At 44.8% G+C, this 23,304-nt stretch overlaps 1 protein-coding gene across 2 annotated transcripts in view; it reads right to left on the minus strand.

Moving 5' to 3' along the window:
* The window catches only part of cd44b (CD44 molecule (Indian blood group) b), a 152,596-nt gene that overhangs the window by 34,567 nt on the left and 94,725 nt on the right, over positions 1 to 23,304 (minus strand). For both annotated transcript variants that reach the window (XM_051923614.1, XM_051923615.1), the window contains exons 5-6: positions 20,329 to 20,508; positions 913 to 1,140 (exon numbers count right to left, since the gene is read on the minus strand). In XM_051923614.1, the coding sequence (XP_051779574.1) occupies positions 913 to 1,140; positions 20,329 to 20,508 (408 nt within the window). The remainder of the gene's footprint in view (positions 1 to 912; positions 1,141 to 20,328; positions 20,509 to 23,304) is intronic.

Raw genomic sequence — 23,304 nt, forward strand, 5'->3', positions numbered from 1 at the left:
CGATGGGTCGGCGCTTGCATGGTTCAAACAAAACCCCCGGTTGATGAATGGCGGATATTCTTTAAGGAGGCGATGCTCGGCAGTGATTCTCCAAGCAGCAAGGATGACAATCGGCTGACGATCTCCAAGAGGAATGGGGACCGTGTTCGGCCGCTGTTTCAAAATGATTACGGATCGCAAAAATGGGGGTTTCCCAAAGGGACGGTGGTCCAAAGAGAAGCAAGTGACGATCCGGCAGATATTCTCCGAGGAGATTCAGGATGATGTTCGGCTGCTGATCTGCTGCAATAGGTAAAACTGGGTTGAAACAAAAACTAAAATTTAATCCCGCAGGTTTTGAGGATTTATTCTGCATGTTCTACAAAAGCGATACTAAGACTGCCCTGCCATCCCTGTTCTCCACATTAACAAGCTCACCAGCCAACCTGAGAGTGAAGCTCTTTTCTTCCACAGCCACCAACTTTAGTCACCTCTGTAGAGTGACACCGTGACACTGGGTGAGCCAATTCAACGGACATGGCCCCAATGTCATTTCCACATGGTCACAAACTAATGCTGTGTTCTTTAAAAGTGGGGTTGGGACACATAGAAAGGGGCTACATCAAAACAGAAAGATCCTTAGTTAAACATGGCATCACATTTTAAACCCCAACACCAATAGCCATGCAGATGACACCATCCCAGCACAGAAATGAACACCACAGGCCATGCAGAGATGAGGCTAGCGTCATTTGAATTTGTCATCCAGGTGGTATAACATCCTCCACCGCATTACTGTGATGATAATGGCATCTCAATACCCATTTGAATCCCAAATGGAAAGCATCCCGCTACTCAGAACTACAGGCACGACACAATCTCTACGAATGCACGGATGACAACCAGCACAACATCCTCTGGGAATCCACCAACCTTTGCTGCCAGCTACGATGCCGTCTTCATTTGTTGGTGGTTGAGAAGAAGAGTCGTTAACTTCTTGAAACTTCTGTGTGGTAACCTCCACCCCAGCTTCCCCTCGGTGAGACATGTCCTCGGTCGAGTCTCCAGAGGGGGTGGTCAAAGGAAGGGTGGTAGGGAATGTCGTAACGTTATGCACAGAGAAGGACGAAGGGTCGGCGGTGGATGCAGATGACTCTTCCCCTGTTGAAGCAGCACGAGCAGTGGAACGTTACACCCGTACCTGCAATACTTTACTATAAAAGGACTAAGGGCTTAGAACTAAACAAGGAAAGGCATTAGTTAGAAAGAAATTTAGGACAAACACGACATGGTGTGAGTAAAATAAAACAAAGAAAAAAAAAACGAGAAAAAGACAACATAAATATGTAAAGCTGAAAAAGACACAGTTAGGCAAAACTTACATCCAGTCGTTCGGTTGCAACATGAAAGGCTCATTCCCAGATGTCCCAGTAGGTAGAATTCTTTGTGGTTCTTTTTGGATATTTTTAATGATTTGTTTCACTGAAAATGTGTTCTTTTTGCCTCTTTGTTGGTGACGTTACATTAAACTTGCAACAACTGTATAACTTAAACCATCCACACTATACCTTGCAGTAAAGGAAAGAATCCCTCATTTAATAAAAAATAAATACAGAATCAAATACGGATCAAATTCTATAAGAACAAACTCCAACAAATTTGATTTTGGTCCTGGACAATTTCCTACAGACTAATGTTAAAAAAAAACCTCATTGCAGCCAAGTCCATTTTATCTGCAAAATTCATTACAATGAAGTCATTTATCATAAAAAAAGGAAGCACAACCCATACAATTATACTGTGCTTGGCCCAAAAAACGCAATCCAGGAGCTCAGTCAACAGGAAATTATGTCACTTGGTTTCCTCGGTACTGGTGACTCTGAGGCTAGGGATCTGCACTGGCAATCGGAAGGTTGCCGGTTCGAATCCCGTAAATGCCAATAGGGACTCTGCTCTGTTGGGCCATTGAGCAAGGAAGGCCCTTAACCTGCAATTGCTGAGCACATTGAGTAGTGAGAAAAGCGCTATATAAATGCAAAGAATTAATTATTATTATCATACCCTTGCAGCGAAGCGGAGCTCGAGAACGGTTACTGCAAGCCAGAGGCATTGTGGGTGTATCTAAGGGGCAAGATAACTGTCAATCAAAATTGACTTCAGCTGTCTTTGCAGAGCGCTGGAGTTTCGCCGCAGCTCCACTCTGTCGCTTCTCAACATACGGTTTGATTGAACATTAGAACAATCTGGAAGAGAACAGGACGTTCAACCCAACAAAGCTCTCCAGTCCTGTCAACTTAATTCCTCCAAAATAACATCAAGTTGAAGGTATCTAAAGTCCAACTGTCTACCACACGACTTGGTCGCTTATGTGTCTGTGGTTTTCTGTGTGAAGAAGAACATCCTAACATTTAAGTGAAACTGTGTCTCTGTGTTCTTGATGAACTCATTTTAAAGTCACCGTCTCGATCCACTGGACTGGTAACCTTCATCATTTTAAACACTTCAGTCAGGTCTCCTCTTCATCTCCTTAAGGCTCAGCTCTTTTAATCTTTCCTCATAACTCACCCCCTGTAGCCCCTGAATCAGCCTAGTCGCTCTTCTCTGGACGTTCTCTAGTGCTGCTATGTCCTTTTTGTAGCCTGGAGACCCAAACTGCACCCAGGACTCCAGATGAGGCCTCACCAGTGTGTTATAAAGCTTGAGCAGAACCTCCTGTGACTTGTACTCCACACATCAAGGCGCTATATAAACTGACATTCTGTTAGCCTTCTTCATGGCTTCTGTCTGGAAGCTGATGGTGTTGAGTCCACTACGACTCCTAAATCTTTTAATCTTTCTTCATAACTTACCCCCTGTAGCCCCTGAATCAGCCCAGTCGCTCTTCTCTGGACCTTTTCTAATTCTGCTATGTCCTTTTTATGGCCAGGAGGCCCAAACTGCACCCAGGACTCCAGATGAGGCCTCACCAGTGTGTTATAAAGCTTGAGCAGAACCTCCTGTGACTTGTACTCCACACATCAAGGCGCTATATAACCTGACATTCTTAATGGCTTCTGAACACGGTCTGGAAGTCGATAGCTTAGAGTCCACTACGACTCCTAAAATCCTTCTCATAAGGTGGTCTCTCGATTATCTGACCGCCCACTGTGTATTCAGATTTCACATTTTTACTTCCTATGTGTAATACTTTACATTATTACATTAAATTTAATCTGCCACAAATCTGCCAAAGCCTGTGTAGCAAGAAAGATATTAGTGCCAACGTGATTTGTGAGATTAATTTCACAAGTCAGGTTGAGGAGAAAGGAGGGAAACATGTGAAGGACACAATCAGGTTATTTTAAAAAGTGCTTATATCTGCTTGACCAATATGGTTTAAAACCCCTCGAGTCTGTGAATGTATTAATAACCAGCCTGTTCTTCTGGTAGTCACCCATATCTGACAAGAATTCTATGACTATGTAATCATATGAGTGTTTATAATGACGAGGATCCAGCACAACGTCAGAAGCATCTGACTATGCCGCCGACATTCCTCGCTGCTGGATGGGACATCTGATTTGCCACCATTCTCCCACTTGGCTGTGATGTCCCTTGGCTTCTCTCCGGACTGAATATGTATGTAAACAGGATTATGCGTTATATTCTGGGAATGAATGTTATCTTTTAAATCAAGTTAAATACATATATCTCTTTTTGTACCATATTTCTCTCTTGTAATTATTTTCCGCCATGGGAACAAAAGGTATGGGATTTGGTTCTAGTCAATTCTGCATCAAGAAACACATCCCAAGGTAGAAAGAGCGCCCCCTGCTGGATACTTTATGTCCATGCCTTTCTGTAATGATTCAACAGATTCCAAATTATCCGCCAATCCCCATCTTGGTAGTATCATATTTTACCAAAAGTTAGATGAGGTTTCTTTACATTTTTAGCACCAGTTGCAAATGCTAACGTCTGTCCGTTTCTCTGTCCACACGAAACATCTCGGCTTCCCCCTTCAGGTGTCGCATACTTATTCATCAAAGAAATTTGTCAAGACAGAACAATTCTCGGTCAGATATCTCAAACATATCACTCTGTACACATTTTTAAAGTTTCAAAATCTCCCATTGAAAAGCATCCCAAGAGGACATTGGGAAGAAGATCTCTTAATCAATATATCAGAAAAGGAGTGGAAGGTAGCAAAGCAGAGAATTCACTCGAGTTCCATATGCGCAAAGCATAGAATTATTCAACTAAAAATTATATATCAAGCTCATCTGTCTCGCTTAAAACTGTCCAAAATGTTTCCAGGCCAGGATCCAACCTGCGAGCGCTGCAACCAAGCTCCTGCCTCACTGGGTCACATGTTCTGGGCCTGCACCAAACTAACATCATTTTGGACAAAAATTTTTAAGTGCCTCTCAGACAGCCTTAGTATCACAATCCCTCCTAACCCATTAACAGCTGTGTTTGGTGTCCTTCCAGATGGACTTGAATTGGAGAAGGACAAGCAAACGGTGATTGCATTCACTACACTCTTGGCACGCAGACTTATTTTGTTAAATTGGAAGAATCCTAATTCTCCTCTTATAAGTCAGTGGGAAACCGATGTTTTATATTATTTGAAATTGGAAAAAATCTAATTTTCAGTTAGAGGATCTGTACAAAATTTTTTAAAACATGGCAGGATTTAATCAATATTATTTTAGAATAAGAGAAATAACTATTATCGCAGTTAACTCCCTTCTCCATCTCTTATTTACATACAGTAGATATCTACTTCTCCCTTTCTTTTGTTTAATGTTGCCTTATTAAAAAGCCTTAAGCAATTTTCCTTTAGCTGAGCTCTCCTTCTCAGGGGTGGGGTTTGATTAGTCTTCAAATTTGTTGGGTTATAAATTGATCTGTTTGTATGGAATGATTACAATGAAAATTAATAAAATAAAAATATTAAAGAAAAGCATTGACGAATCTGCAAATTCGTCCACCTTAAAATTGAGAAACATTTGGTGCAACTTCAACTAGGATGGAGTTACCTGGATGGCAGTTACTTGAACTTGTAAGTATTGTTTCTTTTCCTCTTCTACTCATCCTACAGTCACTCAAATGCCCAATGCAAGTCAGTCACACGCCAAGCAGAGCGCCAACCGAGCAAACAGCTCACACAGCAGCGCCCTCTCCTGGTACATTAAGTAAGTTAACTAATAGAGGACAAAAAAATGTCACTTCTCTGGAAATAAATGGAAGGAGAAAGCAATTGTGTAAGCACATATAAGACTGAATTGATTGAACACAATTATTTACAGGTTATTATTAAAAAGAACTGACCTTATCAACCTGCAGCTAAATGAGGTTTGAACTAATTAATAACATGGGAAGGGCGCATCTTCCATGACTGACATACAGTCATATGAAAAAGTTTGGGAACACCTCTTAATTCTTTGGATTTTTGTTTCTCATTGACTTCCTTTTAATATCTGACATGCCTTATGGACACAGTAGGATTTCAGCAGTGACATTAAGTTTATTGGATTAACAGAAAATATGCAATATGCATCATCACAAAATTAGACAGGTGCATAAATGTGGGCACCCCAACAGAGATATGACATCAATACTTAGTTGAGCCTCCTTTTCAAATCTAACAGCCTCTAGATGCTGTCCTCCTATAGCCTCTGATGAGTGTCTGATTCTGGATGGAGGTATTGTTCACCATTCTTCATACAAAATCTCTCCAGTTCAGTTCAGTTTGATGGACAGCCTGCTTCAAATCATCCCATAGATTTTCGATGATATTCAAGTCAGGGGACTGTGATGGCCATTCCAGAACATTGTACTTCTCCCTCTGCATGAATGCCTTTGTAGATTTCCAACTGTGTTTTGGGTCATTGTCTTGTTGGAATATCCAACCCCTGCGTAACTTCAACTCTGTGACTGACGCTTGAACATTATCCTGAAGAATTTGTTGATATTGGGTTGAATTCATCCGACCCTCGACTTTAACAAGGGCCCCAGTCCCTGAACTAGCCACACAGCCCCACAGCATGATGGGACCTCCACCAAATGTGACAGTAGGTAGCAGGTGTTTTTCTTGGAATGCAGTGTTCTTCTTCCGCCATGCAAAGCGCTTTTTGTTCTGACCAAATAACTCCATTTTTGTCTCATCAGTCCAAAGCACTTTGTTACCAAATGAATGTGGCTTGTCTAAATGAGCATTGGCATACAACAAGCGACTCTGTTTGTGGCGTGAGTGCAGAAAGGGCTTCTTTCTCATCACCCTGCCATACAGATGTGCTGAATTGTAGAACGATGTACAGATACACCATCTGCAGCCAGATGTTCTTGCAGGTCTTTAGAGGTGATCTGTGGGTTGTCTGTCACCATTCTCACAATCCTGCTCATATGCCGCTCCTGTATTTTTCTTGGCCTGCCAGACCTGCTGGGTTTAACAGCAACTGTGCCTGTGGCCTTCCATTTGCTGATTCCATTCCTTACAGTTGAAACTGACAGTTTAAACCTCTGAGATGGCTTTTTGTAGCCTTCTCCTAAACCAGGAGACTGAACAATCTTTGTTTTCAGATCTTTGGGGAGTTGCTTTGAGGATCCCATGCTGTCCCTCTTCAGAGGAGAGTCAAAGGGAAGGAAGCACAACTTGCAATTGACCACCTTACATCCCTTTATATCTCATGATAGGACACACCTGTCTATGAAGTTCAAGGCTTAACGAGCTCATCACACCAAGTCATCAGCATTGAGCAGTGACAGGCATTCAAATCAGCACAATGACAAGGGGACTCACATTTGTGCACAGCCAGTTTTTCACATTTGATTTAATTTCATACAACTAAATACTGCGTCACTAAAAATTTTGTTCGGAAAGCACTGCAGTACTCAGATGTTCCTAGGAAATGAAAGACAGACCACTGTTATCTTTAGTGTTGAAAGGAGAGTCAATTATTATGCAGGCTGAGAGGGGTTCCCACACGTTTTCATATGACTGTATTCTGTACATAGGATGGGTTTAGAGATGGACAGTGGTGGTGGCACATGGGGGGATTCAGACGAGCAAACCCCTGATTTCTGATGCCCAGTCCCTGATCTTTCAGTCCCAGATATGCACAAACAATCATGGCAAGCTCCTCTTCTTGCCCATCATGTGCCATTCACTTTCCCATTTTGCAATAAATCAGTTCCTTCCCAAGTTCTTACTTATTTATATAATTTTAAGAAATTCCTGTCTTTTAACTAATATTAATAGCTGAGCTGACACGGGTAAAACAAGCGTAAGAGTGAATTTTCTCCTCCACTATATTGCCCTTGATAGATGTTTTAACATTCATGTGAGAGAACACAGACAGATGGATCTGTGCGACTGTGATCAAGATGACAAAATGTGCCATGCTAATCTTTCAAAAAAAAAATAAAATACTTGATCCCAGCAGCTGTGAAGTGTTTCTTGAATGAATCTGAAAGTCATGTTTTTATGCAAATTTCCAAACGCCATCAACATGACAATCAGTTCCTGCCGTTAGCGGAAAAGCGGCTGGCGTGATTTGAGAAATTAAATTGTGCAGAGGGACACAGAGACATAGTTACGGTACCTGTATCAGAAAGAGGGCATCGTGGACATTAGATTTTGGACTGTGGAGGTTAGGAAGTCAGTCATAGGACATCCTAGGTGATCTCCAAAATAAAAAAAATAAAAAAATCCGGAGTGGTCTCCCGTCGACTTTCTCGTATACTCAGATATGGGGATGAATATTTGAGGAGTAAACTGCAAGACAATGATTGTATTTTTATAGTATGTACATTAAAGAACCATCAACAACAAATCAAATCAAATCTCTCTAAATATAAAATCCAATGTCTGTCTGTCTGTCCGCTTTTCATGAGAGAACTACTTAACATATTTAGATCGGGTTTTATTCTAGAATTTGCTTGAACATTCCGGTTGATTCTGCGACTTCTCTCATCGCGCTAAGTATCAGAGTTCGCTTGCGGTAACGATTTATTTGTGTGAATCTGAGAGAGATGCAGCAGGCCGAGTGGAGGCGGGCAGGACGTCGGGGCATACCTTACCTCCGCTTAGCTAGCGAATGAGAGAACAACTTAACATATTTAGATTGGGTTTTATTCTAGAATTTGCTTGAACATTCCGGTTGATTCTGCGACTTCTCTCATCGCGCTAAGTATCAGAGTTCACTTGCGGTAACAATTTATTTGCGTGAATCTGAGAGAGAGGCTGCAAGAGGCATTGCCCTCCTTACTCAAACGCTAACCTCGGGCGTATATATTACCTCCGCTTAGCCATCAAATGAGAGAACAACTTAGCGGATTTAGATCAGGTTTTTTTTCTAGAATTTGCTTGAAGATTCCAGTTGATTCTACGACTTCTCTCATCGCGCTAGGTATCAGAGTTCGCTTGTGGTAACGATTTATTTGTGGGAATCTGAGAGAGAGGCTGCAAGCCGAGGGGAGGGAGGTGTTGCCCTCATCACTCACATGCCAACCTCGGGCGTATCTTACCTCTGCTTAGCTGGCGAATGATAGAACTACTTAACAGATTTACATCGGGATTTTTTCTATAATTTGCTTGAACATTCCGGCTGATTTTTGCGACTTCTCTCATCGTGCTAATTATCAGAGTTCACTTGCAGTAACAATTTATTTGCGCAAATCTGAGAGAGATGCAGCGGGGCGAGTGGAGAGGGGCGGGACGTCGGGGCATACCTTACTTCTGCTTAGATAGCGAATGAGAGAACTACTTAACATATTTAGATCGGGTTTTATTCTAGAATTTGCTTGAACATTCCGGTTGATTCTGCGACTTCTCTCATCGCGCTAAGTATCAGAGTTCGCTTGCGGTAACAATTTATTTGCGTGAATTTGAGAAAGAGGCTGCAAGAGACATTTGCCCTCCTCACTCACACGCTAACCTCGGGCGTATATATTCTCTCCGCTTAGTCAGCAAACAAGAGAAAAACTTAGCGGATTTAGATCGGAGTTTTATTCTAGAATTTGCTTGAACATTCTGGTTGATTTTGCGACTTCTCTCATCGCGCTAAGAATCAGAGATCGCTTGCAGGAGTGATGTATTTGCGCTAATCCAAGACAGAGGCTGCAGGCTGAGGAGAGGGGGAAGCGGGACGTCAGGGGTACGGCCCTCCTCACTGTCCTGTTTCACTCACTACGTGGGTGGAGCCACGGGGGACAGCTAGTTACTAATATATTGAACAATTATTATAAAAGTAAAGTAGAATAAATCGGACTCTGCAGCTGCATGACTACAAGGTAAAGTAACACTACTCGTTAACGGAAATAGCCCAAAAGTTGAAAGAAATCTACGTTTTGTACCTAATACTTGTATGCAAAATTTAGTTGACCGAAGCGAAAGCGTACTCAAACTATCGTGTTTACACACACCCACAGGCATCATTCCAAACTTGGTATTTTTGGACTTAGGGAGGTCGAGATCTCGAAATGGAATTTTTGGAGGATTCCAATGCTTTCCTTATACTACGTATACGAGAAAGTCAGGAGGTCTAAAACATCGAAATTCATTAAAATCTCGACATCGAATCTTTGGACGATTACAATACTTTCCCTATTCTAGTAAAAAATACCAGTAAACAAAATGACCAGAGGAATAGAAAAGTGTGACCATGCTGAAAAAGACGTGAGATTAGGCTTTACTTAATTAAAATGTCTGAACCTAGTTTTGTTAAACTTGACTTGCTTGTATGGAACACTAGCTGTACCCCGTGGCTGTGCCCACATAGTAATGAAACAGGACAAACTTTAAAAATCAATAGATGTTGTTGGCACTGTATCTGATGGTGTTCAGCTCTGACAGGCGAGCGTCCGCCGCGTAGGGAGAAAAGCACATGGCCGTGATACTCTGCCAGTCAGCAGCTACCCTCTAAAACACACGTAGCTCTGATTTCTCTCTCAAAAGCATCAAACGTCACTCCTTAACAATCTGTAGATGATAATGTCTGCTGAACAAACTGGTATCGCTAGCTAAGCGAAGCCAAGGTGAACTCCAACACGTGGCGACAGGTAGAGTGTCTCGAACAGAGGCTGGCGAGTAAATGAGGAAGGCCTCGCCCCTCCTGCTCTCGACCCACAACCACTCTCTTGGATTTGCATAAACACATCGGTACCGCAAGCGAACTCTGGTACGAGAAGTCGCAAAATCAACCAGAAAGTTCAAGCAAATTATATAAAACAACCAGATCTAAATCCGTTAAGTAATTCTCTCGTGAAAAGCGGACAGAGATTGACAGAACGCGCTTGGACCACGAAATTTTTAAAACCGTTTCTTAGCGAGTACCTATGGGCCAAGGGTAAACCTACATTCCAAATTTCAAGTCCCAAGTCCTCATGGTTCTGGAGATTTCATAATGAGTGAGTCAGTGGTGTTTGGTTTTTCTATACAGGCAGTCCCCGGGTTATGTACGAGATGGGGACTGTAGGTTTGTACTTAATTTGTATGTAAGGTCGGAACGAGTACATTATTTTAACAAATGCTATTGTTGACCGACTGTAACCAAGTGCTGTGCCAATGAATGACGGAGTGTCACCTCTCTCTGACCTTTTTATTATTTCTACTTTATTTTCAATGGTGAAGGTTTTTCTCTTCTTTACTGTATCACCAACACTTGCATTAGATTTATGTTTCAGAGACGTTGTTGAAGGGTGAAGACAAAAGGTTAAGATGAGCTCCTCTGCACAGAACTGTATATGCTATCACAGCAAGAAGGCACCAGTCGTCAACACGTCTGATGTATACGGTGGTCCAGATCTAATTATGCAATTTTCAATACGCTATAACTTATTCAGTTTATTACATAGAAAATCACCCGAAAAATCCCAGACCATCGAGAAGTGTGCGAACTGACGACACAAAGAATCGTCTTCGCGCCGAACTGAAATCGTACCTGCATAAATCAAAGTCATCCAGACGATCTGGATCTGCATAATTAGATCTGGACCACCCTGTACTGACAAGAGACAACTTCCTGCTATGTGCGTAGCAGTACAAGCAGGCTTGCTATTGAGAATGAATGGGGGCAGCGAGGGGCGGTTCATCGTCGGGACCACCTCACAGTCACCTCTACCACAGTATGCTGCCTGCAGCGTACGCAACACCACCGCCACCATTCAACACACAGCACACTACAATGCTACCCCCCGACGCCCCGTTCAGCCACAACCGGATCACCGCTTGCAGCATTACCAGCCGCGCACCTAGAACGAATGGGGCAGCCGTGTGTGGTGGGCGGGCAGCGAAACCGCTTGCCGCCAGGAGCCACCCGAGGGACCCTGCAAGCAGCGAAATCACCCCCTCCAGCCTCCGTCCAGCCACCGCTTGCAGCGTCCACAGGCCGAAGATGACGGAGCGGCAGTTACTTAGGTGCATGCGTTGCAGCTGCGGCCCCATTTGTATGTCGTAGGTCGGATGTCCGTAACTTGGGGACTACCTGTTGTAGAAAAGGCGCTATATAGCGCCCGACCTGGCACAGAATGACACAGAGGCACGTATAAAACACAAGGGCTTTATTTTCTTCTTCATCCGTGGGCGCACGTCTTCCCCGTGACCAACAGGCAATACACAGTCCCAAAAGCACCTCTTTCTACACCACACAATAACACACTCTTCTCTCCCACCACTCCTCTGCAAGCTTCGTCTCCTTCCTCCCAACTCTGGCTCTCTCTCGAGTGGTGGTGGCTGGCCTTTTTTATACCCCACCCGGAAGCATTCCAGGTGCTTGATCACCTGGGCCTAATTGCATTTCCGGGTGGGGCTGAGGAATTGACCAGCCGGGCTGCAAAGTCCATGCAGCTCCCCCTGGCGGCCATCCGAGCCCCCAACCAGGCTGTGGAGGACTCCATGTCCCATGGATCCATGCGCCAGGTTGGGGAATCATCGTCCGCCAGGGAGGCTGTCACCAAGCGTCCCAGGGGAGGTATTGAGCTGTCTATGGTAGCTCCCCCAGAACACGTGCAGTAGGGGCGTCCCTGCCGGGCATGGGACACAGCTGTCCTTCACACTGTATATAGATTATTTGATTTTAATAAAATTAATAAAATGTCAGTCATTCTCCAACCTGCTGAATCTCTGCTGGAGCCAATCCCAGCCAACACAGGGCTCAAGGCAGGAACAAATCTCAGGCAGGGCGCCAGCCCACCGCAGGGCACACACACACACCAAGCACACACACGGGACAATTTAAAATCGCCAATGCACTTAACCTGCATGTCTTTGGACTGTGGGAGGAAACCCACGCAGACACGGGAAGAACATGCAAACTCCACGCAGGGAGGACCCGGGAAGCGAAATGCGAGGCAGCAGCACTACCACTACGTCACCGTGCCACCCTAATAAAATGTTAAAAATATTTTAAATTAAAAGGTCCTAGAATGAACCTTGGTGAGTCTGAATCTGTCCGGGCTAAGGGCTCTGCTGACACCACAGGTTGGACATCCTCATATGACTGCAGTACATGAAACAGAAATAACTTAACAGATGACAGATGACAGAGTGTGAAGGGTGACATCCGAGGAGCCAATGGAAAGGCCTTTTTATACTGTAAGTTGTAACCTGAAAGCGAGCAGATACGCATGCTTCCTTTCCATCAAAACTCTGCAAACAATATTTGAACAGTTTATGAATCTTTACTTTTTTTTAGGACTATTAAGCCATAATAATTTCAGGACATAGAGAAGCCTGCATGGATTCAAATGACAGCCATGATAGCTTGACTAAAGTTTCAAGTATGGCTTAGAACGCGGCCCCTCGTTGATTTCCATCTGTAATCTTAATATCTGTCAACACTGCAGCAGCAATCTTCCATCCTGCTTATCATCTTAAATAAATATATGAAGTCAGCACCATCTGTCAATCTCTCTGCACTTCATTACACAGGAAATGCTACAACTCTAAACTTCACAAGTCATCTCAAATGTGCCATGTGGCAAATGTGCCATGCTAATCTTTCAAAGGACAGATTCTGTAGAAAATACCAATTATTTGTCTCTCTGGCCTGCTTTAATGGGACTGGGACCTTTTAATAAAATGCTACACTACAAGTTAAAGTTTTTACCAATACCCTAAAGTTCTTAAGAAGGTTAGCAAATATAAATATAAACCCTTGACGCATATTTCTAGGAAATCACTGCATCATAGCGAAATTCTGAAGGACTGGAAAATGGCAAATATTATCCCGTTATATGAAAAGGGTGACAGGGCAGATCCAAGCAACTACAGGCCAGTAAGCTTAATGTGCATCACAGGAAAATTAATGGAAGGAATCAATCATGTCAATCATGGAGAATCCACTGCATCCACTGAACAGGATCATCTCCAGACAGAGGAGCAGCTTCAGCGACAGACTGCTGTCACTGTCCTGCTCCACTGACAGACCTCCACCACACTATGTGACTCTTCAACTCCACCCGGGGGGGTAAACGTTATCTATCTATCTATCTATCTATCTATCTATCTATCTATCTATCTATCTATCTATCTATCTATCTATCTATCTATCTATCTATCTATCTATCTATCTATCTATCTATCTATCTATCTATCTATCTATCTATCTATCTATCTATCTATCTATCTATCTATCTATTAAGGAAAAGTCTGAGCAATACATTGCAAAAGAACAGGGGTTTTACTGAACAGTCAGCATGGGGTCAGAAGAGGGAGGTCATGTTTTACTAACATGCTGCAATTACATGAGGAAGCAATAAAAGGATACGATCAGAGTGGAGTAGATGAGATTATTTATCTTGACTTTCAGAAAACATTTGATGAGGTGCCACATGACAGGTGGGCATCAAATTAAAAGAAGTGGCAGTTCAGGGTGTGGTGGGTGCAGAATTGGCTCAGACACAGGAAGCAGAGGGTGATGATGTGAGGAACCTCATCAGAAATGGGTGATGTTAAAAGTGGTGACCAGCAGGGGGCAGTGTGGGGGCCGCTGATATTTTTAATATTTATAAATGATTTAGATAGGAATTTAAGGAACAAACTGGTTGAGTTTGCAGATGATACCAAGATAGGTGGATTAGCAGATAATTTGGAATCCATTATATCATCACAGAAGGACTTGGATAGCAGACAGGCTTGGGCAGATTTGTGGACAATGAAATTTAATGTCAGTAAATGTAAAGAATTACACATAGGAAGGAAAAATGTTAGGTTTGAATACACAACTGGGGGCCTGAAAATCAAGAGTCCACCTTATGAGAAGGATTTAGGAGTCATAGTGGACCCTAAGCCATCGACTGCCCGACAGTGTTCAGAAGTCATGAAGAAGGCTAACAGACCGTCAGGTTATATAGCGCCTTGATGTGTGGAGTCTGCGGTGGGCTGGCACCCAGCCCACGGTTTATTTCCTTCCTTGTGCCCTGTGTTGGCAGGGTTTGGCTCCAGAAGACCCCTGTGACCCTGTAGTTAGCATATAGCGTGTTGGATAATGGATGGATGGATGGATGGATGGATGGATGGATGGATGGATGGATGGATGGACGGACGGACGGATGGATGGATGGATATGTGTAGTACAAGTCACAGTAGGTTCTGCTCAAGCTTTATAACACACTGGTGAGGCCTCATCTGGAGTCCTGGGTGCAGTTTTGGTCTCCAGGCTACAAAAAGGACATAGCAGCACTAGAGAAGGTCCAGAGAAGAGCAACTGGGCTGATTCAGGGGCTACAGGGGATGAGTTATGAGTGAAGATTAAAAGAGCTGAGCCTTTACAGAGATGAAGAGGAGACCTGACTGAAGTGTTTAAAATGATAAAGTGAATTAGTTCAGTGGATCGAGACGCTGACTTTAAAATGAGTTCATCAAGAACACGGGGACACAGCTGGAAACTTGTGAAGGGGAAATTTCACACAAACATTAGGAAGTTTTACTTGACACAAAGAACCAGAGACACATGGAATAAGTGGCCAAGTAGTGTGGTAGACAGTAAGACTTTAGGGACTTTCAAAACTCGACTTGATGTTATTTTAGAAGAATTAAGTGGACAGGACTGGCTGAACGGCCTGTTCTTGTCCAGATTTTTCTAATGTTCTGTATTCAGACTTATTTGTAGCCTTTGGATCTAATGGCGGCTGAGTAGAGATGTCTTGTGTTTCAGACAGTGTAAAATTTACATTGTAAGCTCTAGATGTTTACAGCCTTATCTGTATAGTGGTTTTAAAAGTTATGCAGGGTGTAATTACTTTATTTTTAGTTAAGGGAGTGAGTGGTTCCCACTTAGTAAAAGGATTGCACCTGATTAGGTGTACATGTCCGAGACATGCCAAGGGTTCGAGGAGCTTGGAGGAGAGGAGTGGAGGCGGACCAGAGACAGTGAAAGGCAGTGTGAAAAGGCCAGGACTTAAGGGGTGATTGGACTTCGATTATTGTAAATAAACGTGTGTGTGGTGAAGCCATCATGTCTACCTGTCTGTGTCCGGGCTGTTCCCCATATATATATATATATATATATATATATATATATATATATATATATATATATATATATACTGCGGTGGGTTGGCACCCAGCCCAGGATTGGTTCCCTGCCTTGTGCCCTGTGTTGGCTGGGATTGGCTCCAGCAGACCCCCGTGACCCTGTGTTCGGATTCAGCGGGTTGGAAAATGGATGGATGGATGGATATATATATATATATATATATATATACACAGTCACGCATGTGTACATGGGAGACAGTTTAAGGCTTAGGTGATGGTAATTCTCCACCAAGCCAGGAGATGGTGCTGTGTAATAATGGACTCTCTGCAGAAAAGAAGATTGACGGCTCTCCACCTCTGACGCTACTTCCGGGTTCCGCCAATCTGGACCAACCTTTACACTCCCTGAATTCCTCATATGTGGGAGAGACAACATCTTAGTCAGTCATCTTAAAAGAACGAAAGTTGGAAAAAAACTTGTTTTGTGTGTACACGCTGTCACACATGCATGTTTAGGAGACATCTGTAACATGTAATTCCACGCCAGACCAGGGGGTGGCGAGGCGCACTAATTCTCCCTCTCAAACTTTTGCAGACCATTCTAGGGAAATCTCACCCGGCTTTGGGGCAGCCAATGACATCACTTCCGGTTGCGGTCCTGATGACATCACTTCCTCTACGGGTCTTTAAAGCTGCCATCTTGTGTAGAATGAATCAGTTCTGTTTTGGACTCTGTTGTACGAACATGTCTGTGCTTTGGCATCAGTTTTGCAGCTGGGAAAAATTATACGGGTGGCTGCCCCAACCCTTTGCAATGTCTTATGGTTGTTCTTCTTACAACGCGTTATGGGTAAAGCCCAAAAATTGGATAAACCTAGCATTACCCGGGTAAAGCTTGCACTATCCAAAAGACCTGGGTAAAGCTGGAATTGGAAATAACATTTTGTTAAAATCTTGCTTTATTCAGGTGGATAAACCTAAGATTACCAGATTTTGACGTGAAATATGTAAATATATATGTAAAACTTGTATTGCATTCCAGGCACACCCTCCTAGTATATATACTGTATATACATACTAGGAGAGAGTGCCTCCCTGGCCACCTATGATGGCCCAACCCCACCTTGATAGTTCGCTTCACTTGCTATCGGTCCCCAGGTATATTTCCAAAACTCTGTCAAATCTCTGGACCTGAGATTTATTTATAGATACAGCAAATGCTAAAACTATTGGAAATTGTCATCTATGCAAGCTGAATAGAAATCTACTTCCTGAAGTATCACCAGTATGCAACTTAATGCGCAGAAGGGATACGGCATCTCCTGCTTGATCACCAATTATGATTTTTCCAGCAACTGAATGTTTATGGAGTTTTACAATTAGTAAGCGTGTGCCATTACATAGGCTTTATTTGTTGACTGCTAACCCTCAATTGAACTACTGCACTGCTGTTGTTAGCAGAGCAGATGTATATAAGGCATTTTGTTTGACATTTTATGGCCATGAGAGTATCATTGTTGTATTCTAAAATGATATATAGATGTTGTGACAGACGACCGGGTAAAGGCCCCAGCCGTCTGCCACAACATCATTATATCATTTTAGAATACAACAATGATGAGAGGCTGAGACAATGGAAGAACCATGGGAGAGAGCTTTTTCAGGACCGATAGAGGGCAGCCCCCTTGGCTTACAGCAGGGCCATGGGTTTGGAGCATGGAAGCTCAACCCTGCTGGGGCCCATGGCCACAGCAAGGGTGCACCTGGACTTTTACTGGGCCGTGTTTGGCAGCACTTCCACCACACCAGGAAGTGCTGCTGGAAGATTGTCGCTGGACACCTGGAGTCCTTCTGGGTATCCTATAAAAGGGGACAGTAAACGTCCAGACGCCCCCTGACAGTGGCCACGAGCCTCAGCAGGGTTGGGTTTCCATGCCCCAAACCCGTGGCCTTGCTGTAAACCAAGGGGGCTGCCCTCTATTGGACCGGGGGAGAAAATGTCCTGCTAAAGCTCTCAACCCTTGGTCCTTCCATTGTCACAGCGTCCCGGCCGGATAAGGGCCCCGGCTGTCTGCCACAATGTATACTATATGACATACAATTTTGAAAAGATGAGCATTGCAAGAAAACATCAGATGAAAACATTGCATGATTTCACTATTATTTTTATACATAGAGAGTAGATATATAATAATATATATATTGCATTCATAGTCTGAGTCTCAACAACCTGAATTGTGTGGGTGGTTACCTACCAGGTAACGCTTGTGGTTGGTCTGCCATTCGACAAACATCCGCCACGGTGCCCTCCTTCAGTTGCGAGAAGCAGATCATAGAATGTTGCATAGTTTACTGTCAAATAAAGCAAAGAGTACGCAACACGTGTTTTGCCTTCATTTGGGCTCATCAGGCGTACACACTCTACTGCTCCCAATGAATGTAATTACTCCAGACCTACAGGCTGTCAAATAAACGAACTACATGCCGTGACGCAGTGTAAGGGACTTCGTCTCTGACGCTGACGTCCGAGGTTCGATTCCCCGAAAGGGGAGCAGTAGAGTGTGTACGCCTGATGAGCTCAAATGAAGGCAAAACACGTGTCGCATACTCTTTGCTTTATTTGACAGTAAACTATGCAATATATATATACTGTATTTACTCGTGTACGACGCGCCCTCGTGTAAGACACGCACCCTAATTTTTACAAAGTAAATCGCGAAAAAAATTTACCCCGTGTATGACACGCGTTGTGATTGTATAGGAAGCATTTAGGGCAAGTTTTCCGTGAAATGCACTTCTGTATTTGTTGCATGACGAAAGAGCGAGCTAGAGAGAGAGAGAGCATGCGCAAGCGAGTGAGTGAGCAAGAGAGAGAGAGAGACAGAGCGAGCGAACGAGAGAGAGAGAGTGAGCGAACGAGCGAGAGAGAGAGAGAGAGAGCGCGTGCGAGCGAGAGAGAGAGAGAGAGAGAGAGAGAGAGAGAGCACGTGCAAGCGCGAGAGAGAGAGAGAGAGAGAGCGAACGAGTGAGAGAGAAAGAGAGTGAGCAAGAGAGAAAGAGAGAGAGAGCGCACGCGCGAGCGAAAGAGACAGAGAGAGAGAGCGAATGAGCGAGAGAGAAAGAGAGTAAGCGAACAAGCGAGAGAGAGAGTGAGCGAACGAGCGAGAGAGAGTGTGTGCGTGAGCGAGAGAGAGAGCGCACGCGCGAGCAAGAGAGAGAGAGAGCACGCGCGAGCAAGAGAGAGAGAGCGAGCGAACGAGAGAGAGAGAGCGAGCGAGCGAGCAAGCGAGAGAGAGAGAGCATGTGCGAGCGAGAGAGAGAGAGAGCGAGCGAGCGAGAGAGAGAGAGAGCGAGCAAACGAGCAAGAGAGAGAGAGAGAGAGAGAGCATGCGCGAGCGAACGAGCGAGAGAGAGAGAAAGAGCAAACGAGCTAGAGAGAGAGAGAGAGCATGCGCATGAGCGAGAGAGAGAGCATGTCCGCAAGTGAGAGAGAGAGAGAGCGCGCACGAGTGAGTGAGCAAGAGAGAGAGAGAGAGTGAGCGAACGAGCGAGAGAGAAAGAGAGTGAGCAAGACAGAAAGAGAGAGAGAGCACGCGCGAGCGAGAGAGAGAGAGAGAGAGCGAACGAGCGAGAGACAAAGAGAGTGAGCGAACGAGCGAGCGAGAGAGAGAGCGAGCGAACGAGCGAGCGAGAGAGAGAGTGAGCGAACGAGCGAGAGAGAGAGTGAGCGAACGAGCGAGAGAGAGTGTGTGCGTGAGCGAGAGAAAGAGCGCACGCGCGCGAGAGAGAGAGAGAGCACACGCCAGCAAGAGAGAGAGAGAGAGCGAGCGAGCAAGAGAGAGAGCAAGTGAACGAGCGAGAGAGAGAGCGAGCGAGCGAGCGAGCGAGCGAGAGAGAGAGAGAGCATGCGCGAGCGAACGAGCGAGAGAGAGAAAGAGTGAGCGAACGAGCGAGAGAGAGAGAGAGAGAGCAAACGAGCTAGAGAGAGAGAGAGAGAGCACGTGCGCAAGTGAGAGAGAGAGAGAGAGCGCACACGAGTGAGTGAGCAAGAGAGAGAGAGAGTGAGCGAACGAGCAAGAGAGAGAGAGAGAGCAAACGAGCTAGAGAGAGAGAGTGAGCACGTGTGCAAGTGAGAGAGAGAGAGAGAGCGCGCACGAGTGAGTGAGCAATAGAGAGAGCACGCGCGAGTGAACGTGCAAGAGAGAGAGAGAGTGAGCGAACGAGCAAGAGAGAGAGAGAGCGCGCGCGAGTGAGAGAGAGAGAGAGAGTGTGTGCGCGTGCGAGCGAGAGAGAGAGAGAGAGAGAGAGCGTGCGTGCGAGCGAGAGAGCCCACGCAAAAGAAGTAAACATTACAGCAAAAAATTTCCTCATGTATGACGCGCACCTGATTTTCTAATGCTAATTTTCAGGAAAAAATGTGCGCGAGGTACACGCGTAAATATGGTATATACGTATACTGTATATATTGTCACACATGTGCATTTGATAAACCACCTCAGGGCTCATGTAATAGTTGTTGCACTCTGAACCAGAGGGTGGCACTATGGCCTAATGCCTCTTCTGGATGATTGACACTTCTTCTACCTCCAACATCACTTTCAGTTTCCAGCCTCCTTAGCCCACCACTTCCAGGTCACAACACTGATTACCGTCTGCACTGCCATTTTGGATCTCTCTGAAGAAGGCTCCCTTCTGAATAAGATATCTTTTATATTTTTCTTTTTGCATCCATCACAATAAACAAGGTTCACCTTAGTGCTCCAAAAACTTTTTGCGTATCACTTTGCTTTCATTACAAATATAAAATATACAGTATATATATATATATATCTATATAGATAGAGAGATAGAGAGTATATCATGAATTTATAAAAGAAATAAAAACTAACCTATATAGTAGGGTCTTGAATTGTTTGAAGATCGTGACCCGGTGTTCCCCTCATGCAGCTTTGACGGCATACTTGGGGTACTAGTGGCTTCATCCTCAGAAGTTAGCAATGAGATACCTGTGGTAGAAATATCTTCTTCGACTTCTTTATCGCTAGCTGTGTTAAATATTTCAGGTTCTCCTAAAAAACAAAAAAAAAAGGACATAAACACCAAGAAATAAAAATGCAGCACGGTTGGCAGGGAGGCCAGCATTAATGCCACTTAAGAAATGTGTTTTTCAGTCACCATCTGCATGGTTGTTGGCATGTCCTCCTTGTGTCTGTATGGGAAACATTGTCCTTTAACTTTTTATGTATTTAATGTTCACTTGAGACTGGAGTGTCATTGCACCCTATGAGACCACCACCAGTCCTTCCATGTTTGCTTTTGGCCTTTAGCTATGGTTGTCAAGATAGCCTCTACCTCAGGCTTTGAACCCAAATATCAGCAAATCTGGATGGAACTAGCCACAGTACCTGTCATAGAATAACAGAAAAAAGTTTGTTTTCTCTTGCCCTGCACATACCTTCAGCACCAGTCCTCAGTATTAGCGTATGTGTGAAAATCGCTTCACCGGCCTTCCGTCTCTTGTGCGTGTTTCCGTAAACCCTGCTTCTCAGACTCATCATTCTCTTTGTCATTATTCTCATGGTGCATTTGTCACCTCCTGTCCAGTTTTATACTTTGAAGGCGACTCTCTCAGTGTGAGCCTTTATTCCTTCTCAGGAGTCTTACACCCATACTTCCTCTTTCATCACATTGTAGCGGGGCCACATAGTGTTTAAATGTCAGTTCTGAGTGCGTCTCGTTTCATTGTCCCGTTTACTGTTTGTGCATCAGTTTATGCCGTCCCCGAGAAAGGGGACGGATGATGGAAGGAGACCACAGCCACAAACCTGGAAAAACACCTGTTTACAATCAATCAATCCCAGCCGTCACAGGACTATATAAGCCATCAGGAGGAGAAGGAAAGGGAGGGAGGAGAGAAGGAGATTTTGTTTCAACATTACGACCACGAGCAACCTGTACCTGTTTTCCATATTGCGCTTATCCATCCAGTTTGTTTTCCATCTGCCGGATTTATTTCAAGGACCTCACCACGAGATACCCCGGGGTAGGACTTAATCATCCACCACATACACGAGGATTCACGGTGAGGCTGTTCCATTTTTTTCCGGGGAGATTCAAACAACTCAATATCACTAATTCAGTCATCCGCTTTCAGGACATTTTCTTTTTTACCGGACTCACGTACTCATTCATTTTCAGTTTGTCTTTCATTGTTGTTTTCGTGTTGTGTGTTTATTTGTTACAGGGACAAGGGAGGGTTTTTGTTGTGTGTGTATATATATTTGGTGGTGTCTTATTATTGCTGGGGTGGAGGGATATATTTATGTTTCTATTTTTCTATGTCATTTTACTTAATACATATAACCCGTTTTACTTCCCGTTTTTGTGTGCTTATATTTTTCACCGTCGATTGTGGGGAAAAGTTCAAATGGTAAGAAGTACGGCTTGATAGTAGATTATTTCTCAGTAAATTATCCAGGCCACTGGTCTTGGAGGTGTAGCTGCCAGCTGGGTAAAAGGGGTCGGCCGTTACATAAAGTGGTGCCCTCTCCGAGGAATCTAAATAAATATCTATCGCTGTCTGCCTTTAAACATTTTCCCCATTTAACATGTCTATAGTGCGTGCCGAGCAGGACGACACCATTGCTTCGCCGCGGTGTGATGATGGAGTAGCCGGGGCGCGGCACGTCACGCTCAGAGCGTGTTCAGCGGTGCAGGAGGTGGTGGATTCGTTGCAGTCGCTGTACCTCGAAGATCACCATGGACCTGAGGAGGAATGCCTGGAGGATGTCTCGCCTCCGTGGGAAGATCTGGCGCAACAACTGACCCGGCTGGATGAGAAAGTCCGCGAGGTTGCTGAAAGTGCGCTCGGGCGCGAAGATGCCTTGCGGGCTCGCATCAGCAGCTCCCAGGAGGAAGTAAAAGAATATCTCAATGAGCAAGTTCAACTCCTGGGGCGGGAAATCGTGTTGTGCCTCCAGAGGCGGGATCAACGCTGGCAAGAAACTCTTCAGGGGGAGGTCCGAAGGAGTCTCCAGACGTTACGTCAGTCACCCTGTCATTCAACGCCGTGCAGGTCTCGTGGGGGGGGGGGGGGTGAATACATCAATCGGCCCTCTGTTCCTGGGGTGCGCCTTTCCTTTCCCAAGTTGGGGGCCCCTTATAACATCGATGATGTCCTCAACTTTGTGGAAGAAGGGGAGGCGTATCTGGCTGTTAACCCTTTAACCCCAGAAGAGCTTATAGGGGTGATAGGGACATCCCTCTCGGGGCCAGTGCGGAGCTGGTGGCTGACGGCCAAGAAGAACATTAAAGACTGGGGATCCTTTCGTCGATCTTTCCTCGCGGCTTTTCTTCCGGAAGACTATGAATCCGAACTGGAGGACAAGCTGCGATCCATGGTGCAACTGCCTTCGCAATCCATCCGGGACTTCGCCTATGAATATCGGGCTTTGTGTTTGAAGTGGCGGCCGGCTATGTCTGAAGAAGAGGTGGTCCGCCGCATTCTTAATGCCTGCAACCCGCGCTTAGCTGGGGGTCTCAGGGGGGTTGTGGGGTCGGTGGAAGACCTGGTGAAGGTAGCCTCGCAAGTGGAACGGGATTGGGGAAACTCAAAAACGTACTGGAATAAGGTACAAGCCAGTACACGAGAAACCCAGCCCCTAAAACCCCAGCGAGCCAAACCTTGCCGGTCGGAAGCCGATCTCGCCATCATGCAAGCGAGTACGTCCCTCCTGATCGTCCCAGTGAAGCTGCGGGGGTGGCAGGTAGATGCAGTGGTGGATACAGGGAGCCATCACACCTTAATCCGCTCAAGCATGTAGAAGAAGATTAGCCGACCGACAGACAACTTAACATCTGCCCCG

The sequence above is a fragment of the Erpetoichthys calabaricus genome, chromosome 2, assembly GCF_900747795.2.
Source record: "Erpetoichthys calabaricus chromosome 2, fErpCal1.3, whole genome shotgun sequence".
In the NCBI taxonomy this organism is placed as follows: domain Eukaryota; kingdom Metazoa; phylum Chordata; class Cladistia; order Polypteriformes; family Polypteridae; genus Erpetoichthys; species Erpetoichthys calabaricus.